Here is a 17,875-nt window from a genome sequence, read left to right on the forward strand (position 1 = left end):
AAGCCACAGGTTAAGCAATGAAGTGTGATTAGTTCCAGCTATACCAGAGATACCCAATGTGGTGCCCCTGGGCCACTGTGGCACCTGCCAGTTGGTTTCCTGGCACCCACTTACTTCTTCCTCAAAGTAAAGAACTAAACCCAGCTTCTCTCCACACAAGCATAAGAAGAGCAAGAAGCATCATTTTTGGGTTTGACAGGAGCACTATTTGGAAACAGCTGCCTCCATCACAGCTGTTTTTTAGCCAGGCATTTTCCTAAGATTTTGTATGAACTTTGTGATTGGATCCAGCCCTCGTGACAGCCATTCTGTGATTGGACTCACCCTCACACGGCAGCCATTTGGCCTCGGTGGCAAGTACCTGTTCCTAAAATTCCCAAAGTACCCACGGGCTGATGACTCTTATCTGCAGGGCTTTGTTTGAACAGGAACACACAGGAATGCAGTTCTGGCTGGCTAGTTGTCAGGGGGTGTGACCTGATATGCAAATGAGCTCCTGCTGGGCTTTTCCCAAAAAAGGCCCTGTGCAAAACAATGGTGATGTCAAGGGGTGTGGCCTAACATGCAAATAAGTTCCTGCTGGGCTTTTTCTATAAGCCTGCTTATATGTATAGTGGTATCTGCTTGCACTGCTTCACATTCTACATTTTCCAAGCAGCTGTTATCTTGTCCCCATAATAAAAGGCATTCAGCCATCATAAAATGTATTTGTGTGTTGATTTTTTTTAAAAAATGTATATCTTGCTTTTTCTATGCACCAAGTAGCTTCCAAATACTGCTAAAATATAATAGGATGAAATGCTTTTTTGAGAGAAAAACCACCACCAACACAGTAATGTAAATAACTTAGCCCTAAGAATCAGTCCTTCCGAGGTCGGTAAAATGAGTACCCAGCTTGCTGGGGGGAAAGTGTAGATGACTGGGGAAGGCAATGGCAAACTACCCTGTAAAAAGTCTGCCATGAAAAGATTGTGAAAGCAACGTCACCCCAGAGTCGAAAATGACTGCTGCTTGCACAGGGGACTACCTTTACCTTTAAGAATCAGTCTCCTCATACACACTTCAAACAACAATATTTTAAAAAAATTATCAAGAGCAGAAACCCAACAGCCATATGTCCAGCAGCTCTACAGTTGTGTGAGCTCAATACCAGTAAGGTCTGATTTTCACCAACTGGCTAAAATAGGGGAACAATGCTGATCTTTCTAAATCCTGGCAGAGAGGGTGCCCTCAACACTTCCAGTAGCAGGTCATTCTAAAGAGAATGCCCAACGTCATGTGGAAATCATGTCCACCTCTCAAGTGGAGACTACTTCCAACAGATGGCCAACTGAATTTAATGCAGGCCTATAAAGGGAGGGGTGGTCCTTCAAATATGTGGGTTTCCAGTTGGAATGAAATTTAAATGAAAGTTAAAATGTAATTAATTTATGCCTCTCCTTTCTCCCCAATGGGGAGCCAAAGTGGCTTATGTCATTCTCCTCTCCTCCATTTTATCCTTACAACAACCCTGAGAGGTTGGTTAGGCTGAGAGAGAGGGACCGCTCCAAAGTCACCCAGTGAGCTTCCATGGCACAAGTGGGGATTTGAACCTGGGTTTTCCAGGTCCTAGTCCGACACTCTTCACCCCTACACCACACTGGTTCTCAAATGTTAAAATCAGTTAAGAACATAAGAACATAAGAGAAGCCATGTTAGATCAGGTCAATGGCCCATCCAGTCCAACACTCTGTGTCACACAGTGGCCCCAAAAAATTTTATATATATATATATATATATATACACACACACACACACACACAACGTTGCTAATAGCCACTGATGGACCTGTGCTCCATATTTTTATCTAAACCCCTCTTGAAGGTGGCTATACTTGTGGCTGCTACCACATCCTGTGGCAGTGAATTCCACATGTTAATCACCCTTTGGGTGAAGAAGTACTTCCTTTTATCCGTTTTAACCTGTCTGCTTAGCAATTTCATCGAATGCCCACGAGTTCTTGTATTGTGAGAAAGGGAGAAAAGTACTTCTTTCTCTGCTTTCTCCATGCCATGCATAATCTTGTAAACCTCTATCATGTCACCCCGCAGTCGACGTTTCTCCAAGCTAAAGAGTCCCAAGCGTTTCAACCTTTCTTCATAGGGAAAGTGTTCCAGCCCTTTAATCATTCTAGTTGCCCTTTTCTGGACTTTCTCCAATGCTATAATATCTTTTTTGAGTTTGGAAAGATGGTCTTCCGGAGTCATGAAAGAAAAGAGACTTGAAGTTACGTAAGTCTCCCTGTTCCTAGTCCAACACTAATTACCACACCAAAAAGTCACAATATTACCAGCCTGTGTCATAACATGCCCTTCCTTGGCCCCATCTGCTGGCAGGGGAGGGGGAATGCATAATGGGATGCCATGGATTAATGTGCCAAGACATAAAATGGGGAAGAACATTTTATGGGAAGCCTCAGTTTGGGTGTAGCATCTGGTTTTGCACAGATACTTCTGGAACAGAGGCAACCATGGAATGAAAGAACATTTTAATCAACCAAGGACAAAGATGTCATATGACTTCCAACTCTCTCAAAAGCAACAGCCTGCCACAATATGAGAAGATTATACCGCAGAGTCTGGACCATTGTTTCAAAAGCCTGCTCCAAAATGTTACACCCTATCTTTTACAAGGGAAAGGAAAAAGTCAACTCCAGAGTGTCAGTGATTGGCTAGCTTTTGTGGATCATTTTCACCCATTTGAGTTTGAGAAAATGGACTTCATTTGGGGGCAAAGAATTACTATTCCTTGACGGTTATTGAGACCTGCAGCCGCCGCCTTCCAAAAAATTTACAAAGAGGGAGAGAACCATGTACGATAGCTGTATTTGTTACCAAACTGATCTGACATCCAACGTTTTCATTTGAGTTTCTTATTTATGAGGCATAAATGAAACACTCAATAATTAATGAAAGAAAGCCGCTTCTCCCTGCGTGTGGTGGAGCTATAAGTATCCACTTGCTGGCAGGAGGCCTGCCCTGTGGTTTCTGGCTCATCAGGGGAGATGGCAATTTAGTTAATTTCCAGGCCAATCTATCATCTATTATCATTATTGGATCAAAGCGGATACCACTGGCTCTCTGTCAGTGCTCTTTGGCTTTTTGTGGGTTTATTTATTTCTCCCATGAACAGAGACTGGAGTATTCTCTGAGCTGCTACAGATCTAAGGCAGCAGAGATCTCCTGCCTACAAGTACAGTCAAACATAAACAAGCAAACATATTGTTCTCTCACACTGGAGGCAGCCACTACCCCTTCTTTACCCCTTGAAAAGTACTACACCTTCTCTCATTGTAAGACTGCAGAACTCAGGGCCGGTCCTAGACTGTCTGGCCCCCTAGTTAAGGCTATCTTCTGGCATTGCTGCTGCACTGATAACATCACTGAATCACATGGGGAGAGCCCAATTCATGTCTCCAGAAGGCCAGCACCCTCGGCAATTGCCTAGTTTGCCTAGTGGCAGGGCTGGCTCTGGAAGAACTATGGAAAGGATTTGGTATTTTACTGATAGGGCTGCCAACATGAGGCTGGCAGCTGGAGGGAGATTCACTAGTTAGACGGGGGCCACACTGGAAGTGATGATGCCACTTCTGGTCAAACTGGAAGTGATGTTATCGCATCACCAATCTTGCCGATAGGCCCTCACCCCCCCCCCCCCCCGTTTTTCTCCTGCTGCCCAGATGAGTGGTGACAGAATGGCAAGTGGGAGTGAGAGATCCCCCACTGAAGCAAGGATCCTGGCATCTCTAGCTACTCAGTGCAAAGACATAGTGGAAACCAGAGTGTTAAAGCACAGGGCTAAGCTGGCGTCACTCTCATGCTTCTCTCTAACTTACCAAGATCCAAATGGTGCCTCAGTGTGATCAAGAGTTAATTTTCAGGATTTCTTAAACAAATCTGTGGAATGAGTTTGAGCGTGCTTTCTTGCTTAAGATCAAATACACATATTTTGGTGTGGCTCAAGATCCACCCTAGTTCACAATCCATCAGTATTTGGTCTTTACCAGAGACTGGCCAGTGCTGCTCCAGTGGATTGGTATTTGCTTTGCCTACCCATGTTGGAGAGTCTCTGAAATGCTTCCATCATCCATAATCTAGACGACTTGTTCCAGTACAGAAGATGTCAGAGACGGAGCATCTTCCCTCAAGTGGGATGTGTATTTGTCTTCCTGTACTTTAAACCTCCTGCTTCTTTAATTCTCTCCTCTGCTGAGAGGTTGAAGAAAACCTGCCTGCTTTTCCCTCCGGCATTTTTTAATATTTCAAAACGATCAACATGCACCCTCAACTATTTTCACAGAAATCAGCCTCCCCCTTTTGAATGTGAGCCATTTTAAGAACGATGGGTGAGCATATATTTCTTCTTTCATTGACAGCTAGTGTGGTGTAGTGGTTGGCAGTGTTGGACTAGAATCTGGGAGACTCAGGTTTGAGTCCTCATTCTGCCCTGGAGTCTTGCCGGGTGACCCTTGGCCACTCACACACTCTCTCTGCCTAACCTCCCTTGCAAGGCTGTTGTGAGGACCAAATGAAGGAAAGAGGAATGATGCATAAGCCATTTTGGGTCCCCATGGGGGAGAAAGACAGGGTAAAAATGAAACAAATAAGTCAATACATTAATAAATGAAGGTTATGGTAACAGAGGTGGTAATTCTATGGAAGCTTCACTGATGTTCATCAGTAAATTAAGAGTTCAGTGTGAGGCTCCCCACAGGGAGCATATCTATGCATACTTCCTGGGAGTGACTCCAGCTGAAATCATCAGGATTTACTTCCAAGTAAACATGCACAAGATTGGGCTGCATGTGCAGCCTGAAAATATTTGCTCAGTACATTATGTTAAATCTGAGGGGAAAGAAGGCCCCTCACTCACTAGATCTGTAGCAAGGATTTAGCTTCTCTTAAGCTAATACAGAGCAGAAAGGGTTATGTGAACCTCCAGAATCAGTGTGTCTCTGAATACAGGGTGCTGGGATGGGAGGGGGAGCAAGCAACAATGCCCGGAGACAACCGAGCAGCTACACAGAGTCACTGCAAGGTCCTTTGTCACGCTAAATAAAGATCTCTGCCTTGGCTGGTGCTACCAACAGCTGAATCCAAGTCCTGCCCTTTCAACAGGAAAGGGCAAGCTAGACACACAAACATTCCATGCCACTGATGGATGGAAGCTGCCCAGGGCCAGCTCTGCCAGTAGGCAAGGTAGGCAATTGCCTAGGACGCTGGTCTTCTGAGGGTTACCCCATGTGACTGTGACATTATCAGTGCGGGGGGCAGGGCTCTTTTTCTAGCAGGAGCTCCTCTGCATATTAGGCCATGCCTCCTGATGTAGCCAATCCTCCTGGAGCTTCCAGAAGGCCCTGCACTAAGAGCCCTCTAAGCTCTTGGAGGATTGGCTACATCTGGGGGGCGTGGCCTAATATGCAGAGGAGCTCCTGCTAGAAAAAGAGCCCAGGCCCGGGGGGAGGCAGATATTAGCCTTGCCTAGGGTGCCAGACTGTCTAGGGCTAGTCCTGCCCAGGCCTCTCCCTACCCCTATGTCTCTCCAAGAAGCTATTTTGACTGGTGATTTGATTGGAAAGCCACCCCTGTAGCCTGTATTGGGAACTGTATGCTGGATAAGTCCTAGTTCTGATCTGACTGAGTGGCTCTTGCATAACTGAGGATGAATAGATATGATTTCCCTCCCACTGTACAGCCCCATTGTACTCTACATATGATCCAGCCAACGTTAAGCCCCACTGATCTCAATGGAAGAGATATATGCTTTACGCTTGCATTAAAGAAACCGGCACTTCAGAATGCCTTGCTTGTGCGAGATCATGTCTCTTGATTGTTTCTCACTCTGCAATCCACAGGCTATTTTTCTGACACACTCTGACAGTGCCTAATAGCTGAATGAATGTCTGGCGCCGTTGACAGCAATCCAGATAGTCTCATTTCATAAAGACCACATTGTGACCACACAGAATAGCCAGCTGTAAGGGAATTCCACCACAGTGAGAAAAACTCAGCTACGGATGTTAGGTTGAACAGATGTCAAAGCTCCTCCGAAGATGTATTTAAGGCAGCTGGTCGTGAGCGGAGCATAATGTGCAAACCGGGGAGCCCTCCGAAAGGCTGTATCTGCGCCTGAAAATAGGCAGCGGAGATGGCCAGCCACGCTTCAAAAGGCAGACAAAGCTGATGCTATATAGAAATCCCCCCTCTAGGGCAGAATGTCCTTGCCAATAGAATTAAGGAAAACCTGTTTCATGCTCTTCTGTAGTAGCACAGGCCAGCCGTGAAATCTGTGCTAAGAGCAACTTGCTGGAGAGGTTAAGAAGAGAAAAGGTTTATTTTTTTTTTTCTCCCTTTGCTCCTTGCTTTTCTCTGCCTCTAGTGCTGAAAGAGCCAGCCGTCTGTGCATGCCAGACCTATGCGTGCATAGATCTTCTTCCCTTTTCAGAAGACGACTGCAGATTTATACCCCGCCCTTCTCTCTGAATCAGAGACTCAGAGCGGCTTACCATCTCCTATATCTCTTTCCCCCACAAAAGACACCCTGTGAGGTGGGTGGTGCTGAGAGGGCTCTCACAGCAGCTGCCCTCTCAAGGACAACTCCTGCAATAGCTATGGCTAACCCAAGGCCATTCCAGCAGCTGTAGAGGTAACTTCTGTATCCTGGGTTGATTCTCCAACCAAACCACCACACCAATTGCTTGGAGAGCACAGAAGGGAAAAAAAATGTTTATATAGTGATTGATGAAAATATGGGATTTGCTGCCATGGGGTGTAGTGATGGCCACAGGCATAAACAGATTTAAAAGGGGATTAAATAGACGAATGGAAGATAGGTCCATCAGCGGCTAGTGGCTAAAGGGAACCTCCATGTTTAGAGGCAGTCAGCCTCAGAATTCCAGTACCAGAAGGCAACATCAGGGGAAGGCCTCAGCCTCCACGGCCTGTTCAGAATAATAATGCAAAGAATCACCTTCAGAGCTATGCTGAACTATGGGCAACCATGCTAAAGAACTTTAGTTGTAGCACCAGAGAGATTTCCTTTCCCAGCACTTCACTCTTCTGTTGGCTCCTTTCACTCATCTGAGTCATACCTTTGTCCATGTACCCCAGTATTGTCTACTAGGGATGTGCACAAATCTGGAAAATGTTGTTCATTTCAGTTCGTAGTCCGTGGTGTGCCTGGTTCGTGAGCCATTAATTTTTAGATGCCAAATGAACTGATTAAGTTCATGAGGTTTGCGAAACAGCAGAACAGCCCCTGGTGTGTTAGAGTCACCAAAACCCACTGGGAATCTCCAGATGACTCTCCTCTACCTGCTGTCCAAATATGGTGAGGATAGAATTTATGGGGCCCAAGCTACAGCATCCCCCCCCCCAAAAAAGGTGACCCCAGAAAAGTGCTTTCTGGGGAAATGGCAGACACCAGTTCAGGAAGTTCAGGAGTATATAGAACAGACACTGTACAAGCTGGAGACATCAAACTCTTAGGGAACTTCCCTCTGATGCTCCTCTGCATGCCTGCCAAATTATGTGCAGATTGGATTTAGTTAAGAAATCCAAGTTAAGAAAATGCTCCCAGGAAAGTGCATTTAGGGGAGATGTCAGGTACAGGTTCAAACATGTATAGAATAGACCCTATGCAAGCTAGAAACTTCAAATGCACAGAGAACCTCTCCCCGCCTTTGAAATTTGAAAAAACATTTTGACTGAGCAGAGTTAGTCCGGAAATGTATCGATTCATGAAAGTCTAAAAACGGCTTGAAAGTTTGTGGAAAGTTTGTTCTGGCTGACCTGCCATGAACTTCAGTTTACAAACCATGAACCGGCCAAAATTCATCATAAAGTTTAGTCTGTGATGATGGCGGCGGTGGTAATGATTCTAGATCAGGTACTGCAGTGCAGGAACAAATTCTTCCAGGGTGGCTAAAAGCTTTTGCAGCCAGGCAGCAAAAATTAATTTAAAAATGGAAAGACCCTAACATAGAATAGGTTCATTAAAATTCTGGAGCAGCCCTCCTCAGAACAGCCATGAGATAAAAAGAACCCTGTCAGATTCAAAACAGAGTCGTATAAATTTATGAAGGAGAGATCATTATTTTTAATCTGCTGCTTTCACTGTGTGGCCATGCGTTCTCCTACTGTCTTAGGTCCCCTCCCTTCCCTTTTCCTCTGGGACATTATAGCGTTGTCACAGCTGGATATGAGAAGCTGAGCGAGTAGATGTGTGCTGATAGACCACTTTCTTTTGAGATGCTTTGGTGAGTGGCTCATGCTTTGTGCTCGAAGTTTAATTGATCATCATATTTGGGACTTGAAAAGGATGTAGCATGGAGCCAGCTTTCCCATATCATCTGGGTTATTTTACTAAACTGGACTTGGCCGTCTATCACAAGGTAATTTCTCAGTATCGCTCTTCTCTGGTGTTCACTCCCTGTTCATTCTTGTTCTTTTTGTAGCCCTCATGAGGAGGTGGGTCAATCAATTCGCTCTACTTTGTGTGTATATGCAAAAAAGGATGGAATAACCATCTGGGTGACTGGGTGACATTGCAGTTGGTTGGCTGGTGGCCCCAGAAGCCTTCTTTCCACTGGGGTGCTAAAGAGCTGCTTAGAATGGAGGTGATTAATTATTTTTTGAGTTGTTTAATCATCTGCCTTTTAACTGACTAATGACTCAAATGCACTTAAATAAATTTGCACAACAAAACAGGCCGGGTTCTTAGGTACTGAAGGATATAAGTTCTGTATAAGGAAGTACCTAATACATGTGACTTTGCTGCAAAAAGGTGATGGCTAGCAGGTGTGAAGCAGTCCCCATAGATCAAATACCAGAGCATCTCGTTGCAATCACATTGCTTGAAAGGCTATTCTCTTTCATGCTTTCCACTTCTCTGAGAGATAGGAAATCTCAAGGGGAAGCCTTTTATCAAGTCAGTTTCTCTACAGAAGAGCATACTTGTGGGGATTTTCTGATACTTGCCTGCTTTAAAGTATACAAACTGAGCATGGGGGAGCAGGTGAGTATCCAGGCACTGTTTTGGTCATCAAAGCAGCAGCCGCTTCACCTGCATCAAATACCATGACCTACCAGGCCTCTTGCCTTCATGTTGGTGGTAGAAAGTGCCACCAAGTTACAGCCAATTTATGATGAGCCAGTAGGGTTTTCAATGCAATAGACTAACAGGGGTGGTTTGCTGTTGTTGGTCTCTTGGACTCCCTTGGTGGTCCTCCATCCAAGGCCAAGACAGTTTAGCTTCAGAGATCTGATGAGATTGGGCTAATCTAGGCCATCCAGGTCAGGGCTTATTTCGTAGCAGGAAGTCCTTTGCATATTAGGCCACACCCCCTGATGTAGCCAATCCTCCAAGAGCTTACAGGGCTCTTAGTACAGGGCCTACTGTAAGCTTCAGGAGGATTGGCTACATCAGGGGTGTGTGGCCTAATATGCAAAGGAGTTCCTGCTACAAGTGAATTAGCAGCTGCAAAAATTCACTTATCTGTCTCCTTTGCTGACTACAGTTCCCCTACCCAACTCTTCCTCTCCATTGTTTGTTCCGAGAGAAGGCATCCATAGCTAGTAGCCACTAGCTATTAAGAGCCTTCATTAAAGACAGCACTTTCTGGCCATCAGAGCTCCCTAATGGGACATCTGTCTCTTTTAGCTCTATACCAGAAAGGCCATCTCCTCACTTTGCATGGCCATTACAACATCCCCAAAGATTTTCTGCTTTCCTCTCCTGCTATAGTCCATTGTTTCACAACATGTGGTTTCTAGAGGCCAGCAGTCCTTCAGGGACAGTTTGAGGTGCAAAGTTGGTATCTCATAGGGCCGTCAATCCCCAGTTAGGGGCAGAGGTTTGGAGGCCTTCCCCCCACTTCAGAATTAGCAGAAAGTGTGTGGAGGTCTGGTCCCCATAGGGTATAATGGAGAATCAATCTGCGGGTATCTGGGGAGGGGTGTTTTTTGAGGTAGAGGCACCAAATTCTCAGCATAACATCCAGTGCCTATCCTCAATCTCCCCTTCCAATTTTCAAAAAGACTGGACAAGGGGGTCCAATTCTATGTGTTTCCAAAGAACATGCCTCCATCCTCTATTATTTTCAATGAAGGGAAAGCATTTAAAAGAAGCAGGGTCCCTTTAAATATGATAGCCAGAACTCCCGTCAGAGTTCAATTGTGCTTGTCACAACCTTACTCCTAGCTCCACCCACAAACTCTCCTGGCTCCACCCCAAAGTCCTTAGATATTTCCTAACGTGGCAACCCTACAATGGGAGAGGGAAATAGGCAGAAATCACTGCACCCTTTCTGCAAATGGATCATGTGGAGGAATTGTATAAGTCAGCGTTTCAAACCGAACCATTTGTACTTGCACCTGTTCTGCCATGTACACAAAAACAATGGAAACTTCCCCCACCTCCAAAGTTTACAAGAAAAAAAAAACTGCCGGTCCAGTGGGTGAGGAGGCTTACCTATCAGGGTGGCCCTGGTTGTGGCACCTGCATTCCGTGGCACCAGCACCTCGTGGTACTGCTCTCCAGCCAGTGTGCTGTACACTACCTTGAAGTTCTCCACCTCTGCTTCGCTGTTGTCCCACTCAAGTTGCAAGCTGTCTGATGTCCGGGAGAGCACGCGCAAGTTCTTGGGAGCATCAATTTCTACATTTTTAAGAAAGAGAGAAATAACTAGTGTTTCTACTTTAGTTTCGTTCTTGCCTCAAAATCCGTGTTCACTATGAACTCACAAGCAGGCATACCGAATGCAGTGGTAATGCTCATGAGAAAGGTATTTTCAAGTTGACAACTTTGCCATATATTTGAGAAAGTTTGTGTTAGAATCATAGGGTTGGAAGGGACCTCCAGGGGCATCTAGTCCAACTCCCTGCACAATGCAGGAAACTCACAAATACCTCCCCCCAAATTCACAGGATCCTAATTGCTGTCAGATGGCCATCTAGCCTCTGGGCATTTTCGCACTGACCTTAATCGGCAGCGACGTCCCTCTTCACCGCGCAGGATCTGCGCGGATTTCGCACCAATTGCTGCGGAGCACCCGGAAGAGCCGCAAAGTCCCGTGGCTTTTGCGGCGCAAATGGAAACTGGTTTTTGGCGGTTTCCATTTGCGCCGCAAAAGCCGCGGGACTTTGCGGCTCTTCCGGGTGCTCCGCAGCAATTGGTGTGAAATCCGCGCAGCTCCTGCGCGTGAAGAGGGACGTTGCTGCCGATTAAGGTCAGTGCGAAAACGCCCTCCGTTTAAAAACCTCCAAGGAAGGAGAGCCCACCACCTCCCGAGGAAGCCTGTTCCACTGAGGTACCGCTCTAATGGTCAGAAAGTTCTTCCTAATGTTGACCCAGAAACTCTTTAATTTAATTTCAACTCATTGGTTCTGTCCTACCTTCTGGGGCCACAGAACACAATTCCACACCATCCTCTATATGACAGCCCTTCAAGTACTTGAAGCTGGTGATCATATCACCTCTCAGCCGCCTCCTCTCCAAATAACACTTTGTAAGTGTTATTTCGTTTTGTTTACTTCATTTCTACCCTTCCCTTTTCCCCAACTGGGACCCAAAAGAGCTTATATCATTCTCCCCTTCATACTCACCGAGGGTGTATCACTGGCCCAAGGTTACCCACTGAGTTTCCATAGCAGAGTGGAGATTCAAACCTGGGTCTCCCAGATCCTACACTCCAACCACTACTACACACTGGCTCTATTGGTATAATAACTTGGATCTTTCCTTATGCAATTCATCCTACAGATTGCCATCCTAAGAACACTGTCCCAGGAGTAAGCTCTATTGAATAAAATGGAACGATTCCAAACAGGCCAGTTTAGGATGGCTGCCTTAGATTTGTTGCCATCTCGCCTTCTTTGACAATCCCAGGCAGAGAATTTAAACCAATAATTCTTGCACAGAGCTGAAAAACTTGCTAATTAACTAATAGTGATGATAACCCTTATCATTTATGTAATGCATTAAAGTGTGCAAAGCACTTCATGGTCTTTATCTAATTAGAATTCAGCCAACGTTGTTCAACTAGACATCCAGGGTTTATATATATAATATGTAGGTCTGAGATGGTGGCAAATCTGCCACGTTACCTAATAAGCCATTTGGAAGGTTAATTGTTCTGAAATGAAATCAAATGAGGCAAAGCCCAGAGGCCAGAATTTAGAGTTCAAGAAAATTGGATGAAACAACATCAAATCCACGTTTGAATGCTGCAGGAGACCAATTCACAACCTTAAAAATGCTGTATTGCTACTCCTACCGAAGCAGACCAGGGCTTTTTTTGTAGCAGGAACTCCTTTGCATATTAGGCCACGTAGCCCTGATGTAGCCAATCCAAGAGCTTACAGAGCTCTTAGTACAGGGCCTACTGTAAGCTTCAGGAGGATTGCCTACATCAGAGGTGTGTGGCCTAATATGCAAAGGAGTTCCTGCTAAAAAAAAGAAGAAGCCCTGAGCAGAGTCCAGGGGTGGAATTCTAGCAGGAGCTCCTTTGCATATTAGGCCACACCCCCTGATGTAGCCAATCCCCCAAAAGTGTACAAAAAAGAGCCTTGTAAGCTCTTGGAGGATTGACTACAACAGGGTGTGTGGCCTAATATGCAAAGGAGCTCCTGCTAGAATTCCACCCCTGCAGCAGACCATTGTTTCATCTCATCCTGTACTCTCTGTTATTACATCAATGGTATCCTAAGTGGAGTTTCTTCTTTCTAAACGCACTGACTTCAATGGATTGAGAAGGGTGGCACTCTGCTCAGGTTCACACAGTGGCAGGAGGCTGGAAGGCAAGCATCTTTTCTAGATAGCTGTGTGTGTGTTTCAAGTGCCATCAAGTCCTTTTTGACTTATGGAGACCCTATGAATTAGTGACCTCCAAAAACGTTCTATCATTCACAGCCCTGCTTGAGGCTCTTTTTAAAGAGAGGTGAATTGAAACAGAGACCTTCTGTGTGCAAAACACACTCTGGGTTATGTCCTCTCTGTTCTCCTCCCTTATCATGGCCCAAACACTTCATGCTAATATGAAACATGTTACGAGTTATGGGTTTGGGGTGCTGAAATGAAAGATTTGTCCTCCAAATGTCTATTCTATTTTTTAAATAAAGCCACACCAGCCATGCAAGAGTATTCACCTTTGAATTCAGTGCACTACACTGTGTTTTCTTTCAACGTGTGTGCATTTTCATGGCAACGCCTAATTAGTTGTCTAATTAGAATCTCGATAGGTAGGGTTTGGGGGTTACAGTCTGCCCTGTACCAGCCGCAGCGCCACATTGGCTGTACGTACCGAAGGCAAAATGTGCACGGTTTCATGCCATGAGTGACAAATTTATAAGGCAGCAGGACTTGCTTTCTATTTGTCTTTTATGACTCTGAAATGCCATAGAACAGGAGTGGCCAACGGTAGCTCTCCAGATGTTTTTTGCCTACAACTCCCATCAGCCCCAGCCATTGGCCATGCTGGCTGGGGCTGATGGGAGTTGTAGGCAAAAAACATCTGGAGAGCTACCGTTGGCCACTCCTGCCACAGAAGTAAATCACAGAAGGGACGACTCAGCGACTCATTCAAGAGTGCATGCACTCCCACACCCTCGGAAGTTCAGTTGCCAAAGGATCATCACAGACTTAACATTACAGATGTACTAGTATCCATCTGTAACCTTTATGACAGGCAATATACAAGCCCATAAATGAGCTCCCAAACATGCTTCCCCCCTCTTCTTTTATGGAACAATAAATTAAACCTGTTAGCATTCTATGGGCTTTGATTTAATTAAAAAAATTCTAACGAGAGCATTCCCATACAGTACTAGTAAATAAATACACTATACATCCTGCATACTCATTGGAGACAGTAGGAAAACACCTCTTCCTGTCTAGGGTTGCTTCAAGGTTGCATCAGAGGGCGGGGGGTGAGAAAAGGAGGCCCCTCCGTCAACCTGCCTGGGACCAGGTGTCTTTTGCAGTGGAATGGCTGCCAACTTCCCAGGTTGTGGCTGGAAATCTCCTGGGATTACAACTAATATCCAGGCAGCAGAGATTAGTTCACTGGGAGAAAATGGCCACTTTGGAAGGTGGACTCTATGGCATTGCACCCTGATGAGTTCCTTTCCCTCCTCAGACCCCACTCTCTCCAGCTCCACCCCCCAAAACTTCAGGTGCTCTCCAACCCAGAGGTAGCAATTCTATGCAGCAGCATCTGGTCATTATCAGTTGGATTTGACTAACTTTTATCACCTTTTTACACATTATGAAGTACCCTGGTTCTGTCTGGGTCACCAGTTACCATCCTGAGTCAGGCACAGTCACACATAAATGTGTGGAAAGAGTCAGAGGAAGGTATTACTTGGACTTCTGGGGATATCCCCAGGGAACATATGGGGTTCTCCAAATAACTCCCCCACCCTGAGGCTAGGCTGAGAAAATGACATGTTGGGAACTCCTTGGGTATCAGAGTCCTGATCTGAATTGGACACCACATGTGCAGGATTTGAGAACTCAAAACTCACATTATACCTCTGACACAGACACAACCTGTGTAGTGTGAGGTTCTTGGGCCTCTGTATGCTCGCCCCATTCCTGAGTTGCGTCCATATGGGTCCCCCCAATCCCCAGCACAGTCTTTCAGGTGGACCCTTCCTTGCTCTTCCATTAGTAAAAAAGCACAATCCACCTCTATGGAACTAGACATCAGCTAAGAGTTAATGGCTGAATGTGTGCATTGCAGTCCCTTTGTCCTTTGTGCTGCGGGGGGGGGGGGGGGGGAAGACAGATGTTCAGTGGCACTGTATGTTGTGAGTATGCTTAATTATAGGTGTTATTTTAGTTGTAAACCACCTTGAATGCAATGGCAGAAAGGTGGTATATAAATGTATTAGATATGTTAACAAATATAACTCATCCCATCTACGTGTGCTTCATTTGCTGGATCCCATAAGGCTTCAACTGATCAGCCAGCAGGTACTTCTGAAAAGTTTAGCTGCCCCAATCAGCTCTGGGGGTGGGCTTCTGCAATTCCAGGCAGCTTTGCTCCAATCTAGGGCAGCAAAGCCATGCAGGAGTCTGCCAGCCCAGCCAATCACCTGCCATTCTCTGATGTGGGCCAGGTAAGTATACCTTCCCCTAACTATCCACTGTTAGCCAACTAGTTGGTAGTTCAGTGGACAGAGGTCAAATCCACCTGCCATTGGAAATTATACAGGTGTTATTTTGCATGGGCTGTAGAGAGGCCAGATCTACCTAAAGGAAATAATGTTCCTATCTAGGCAAGTATCAACTGTTAGTCTCTGTCAGCTCTTAGGTGAGGTTTATAATCCCTTTAACATTTAAAGTGATGGGAGATGCCAGCCAACAGCTTTTTGTTGAGGCCAGCTTATTCTCCCTCCCTCCTTTCTCCTGCTGCCTTGGAGGGTGGAGAACTGGAGAAATGATCCCAAATTTTGAGGACCCCAAAAAGAAACCGGGGAAGAAATCCCAAAACAGTAACAAGGGTGCAGAAACTTTGGGATAACAAATGCATGCCTTCCGTGAAGCCCATATCCCATTGCATCAGAGGTGAATGTTTATGACTGCATCTGGTCAGAAGCACTCGCTTTAACTATCTTTCATCTTGGCTGTACCTGTTACAAAACGGGTGACTGCAGCATCGCTCTCATTGGTCCCACGGACAGCCGAGATGGAGACTTCATACTGGGAGCCCGGTCGTAGGGCTTGCATGGAGTACTGTCTCAGGGGAGGCTGCAGCCGGAAGGTGGTCTTCCCCCCTTCTCCATTCTCTAGGCCATACTTCAGCAGGATGTAGTCCACTTTAGCCCGAGGTGGAGTCCATTCGACAAAGGCCACTGTGTCAGAGACATCTCGCACCAAGATCTGGGTTGGTCCGTCAATTACTGAAGGCGGCGTCCATGCATAAATGAAAGGAAACAAATTAGAAGAGAAAACTGACCCATGCTGCTGCATTGTTTTCAGTGAGATCTGCGTTATCATCATAGATATAATAAAAGCCTAACAGGTGGCTTGATCCTCCCCATCTTTTCCCTACCATTCTTTCTCTTGTCTCTTTCTTTCATTCTGTTTGTCTATCTTCCTTCCTTCCTGCCACCTACACATTCATCACCCCCCCTCCCCTGGATATTTTTTTTCTAGGACCCGTTGTATTTCTTCCTACAATGAGCTTTACTACTAGTTCCATAATAATTTTTCAGTTCCCAACGAAATTGACACAAGAGTTCCCATATCCAACTTGGCCTGGCTTGCATAATAACATCTGAATTCAGCCCCCAATATATTGTTTTTTTGAAGATGAAGATATTGGATTTATATCCCGCTCTCCACTCTGAAGAGTCTCAGAGCGGCTCACAATCTCCTTTATCTTCCTCCCCCACAACAGACACCCTGTGAGGTGGGTGGGGCTGGAGAGGGCTCTCACAGCAGCTGCCCTTTCAAGGACAATCTCTGCCAGAGCTATGCCTGACCCAAGGCCATTCCAGCAGGTGCAAGTGGAGGAGTGGGGAATCAAACCCGGTTCTCCCAGATAAGAGTCCGCACACTTAACCACTACACCAAACTGGTTTTTCTTAAGAGACAGCAAATAGAATAGAACTGGAAATCAGAAGGGTTCCTGATAGGTTTACCTCAGTTGAATAACAGTTACTGGGTTGGGAATTGAACTGGCTGGAATAACAAAACATCCCTAATCCACATAAGCGTAACTGCTGGATTACACCTGCCTAAAACGTAGGAGCCAAACGTTTGTTAATCACTTGTGTACCAAACTGGCATTATCTTGTTGTTCCTGCTGTGCATCTAATCTCAGGTTTCTTTGCTACCTGGGGAATCAGAGAGCTATTATCCTAGCTTTTATTCCAGAGCATTCAATACTTTCCTTTATGCTGGTGGCAGCCTAAATTACGCTATGTATTAAGTGCATTGCCTTTGTAAGTCAAGCTTTAATCACAACATTTTTTTTCTCTAGTCTTTTTATTGTCCATTATTATTACTGATATGCGGGCCTTAGTACACATTTGCAGCACAACCATGGGACTTAGTTGACTTGACTGGTTTTTTAGCTCGCCACCTTGGTTAATTACGGTAACTCCCTTTTAGGTTTTAATGCCTGGTTTTATGTAGAATTGTTTTTATCAGTCTTATTGATTATTGTGGCCTGCCCTGGGGCCACTTGCAGGGGAGGGCATGATAGAAATTTCAGCAAATAAGGAAATAAAATTTTAAAAATGTCCTAGAGGTTCACAATGGCTTTTAAAAACTGCCCTGAATAAATATTCTTTAAAACCACAGTCAAAGGGAGCAGGCTTGCCAGCTTTGAAGCTAGTTCACAAATTCACGAAGCATTTCTTGGTTTCTGTTGATTATTCAGCCCTTGATAAATCTCAGCAATCAGGGCTTTTTTTGTAGCAGGAACTCCTTTGCATATTAGGCCACACACCCCTGATGTAGCCAATCCTCCAAGAGCTTACAGCAGGCCCTGTACTAAGAGCCCTGTCAGAAATCATTATATAATCTTCCTTCCCAATAAATCTGCAAATGTATTCCATTTTGGTCTTTGGATGTGAGACTATTAAAGTGTGTGTGTGTCTGAAGTGCTGTCAAGTTGCAGCTGGTTTATGGCGACCCTGTAGGGTTTTCTTTTTGAAGTGTGTGCGCATGCATGCCTGGAAGTCATGGCTGACTTCTGACGATTCCTAGTGGGGCCTGGATGTTTCAGAGAGGTGGCTTGCTATTGCCTGCCTCTGTGTCCTGGTCTTGGCATTCCTTGGTGGTCTCCCATCCAAATACTAGCCAGGGCTGACTCTGGTTAGCTGGT

The 17,875-nt window shown here is 45.4% G+C and overlaps 1 protein-coding gene across 1 annotated transcript in view; it reads right to left on the minus strand.

The window, feature by feature from the left end:
- Positions 1–17,875, minus strand: part of TNR (tenascin R) — a 599,486-nt gene that overhangs the window by 53,529 nt on the left and 528,082 nt on the right. The window contains exons 8-9 of the mRNA XM_060232476.1: positions 15,672–15,941; positions 10,510–10,695 (exon numbers count right to left, since the gene is read on the minus strand). Coding sequence (XP_060088459.1) covers positions 10,510–10,695; positions 15,672–15,941 — 456 coding nt within the window. The remainder of the gene's footprint in view (positions 1–10,509; positions 10,696–15,671; positions 15,942–17,875) is intronic.

This window comes from Heteronotia binoei, chromosome 2 (assembly GCF_032191835.1).
Source record: "Heteronotia binoei isolate CCM8104 ecotype False Entrance Well chromosome 2, APGP_CSIRO_Hbin_v1, whole genome shotgun sequence".
NCBI classification, from domain to species: Eukaryota; Metazoa; Chordata; class Lepidosauria; order Squamata; family Gekkonidae; genus Heteronotia; species Heteronotia binoei.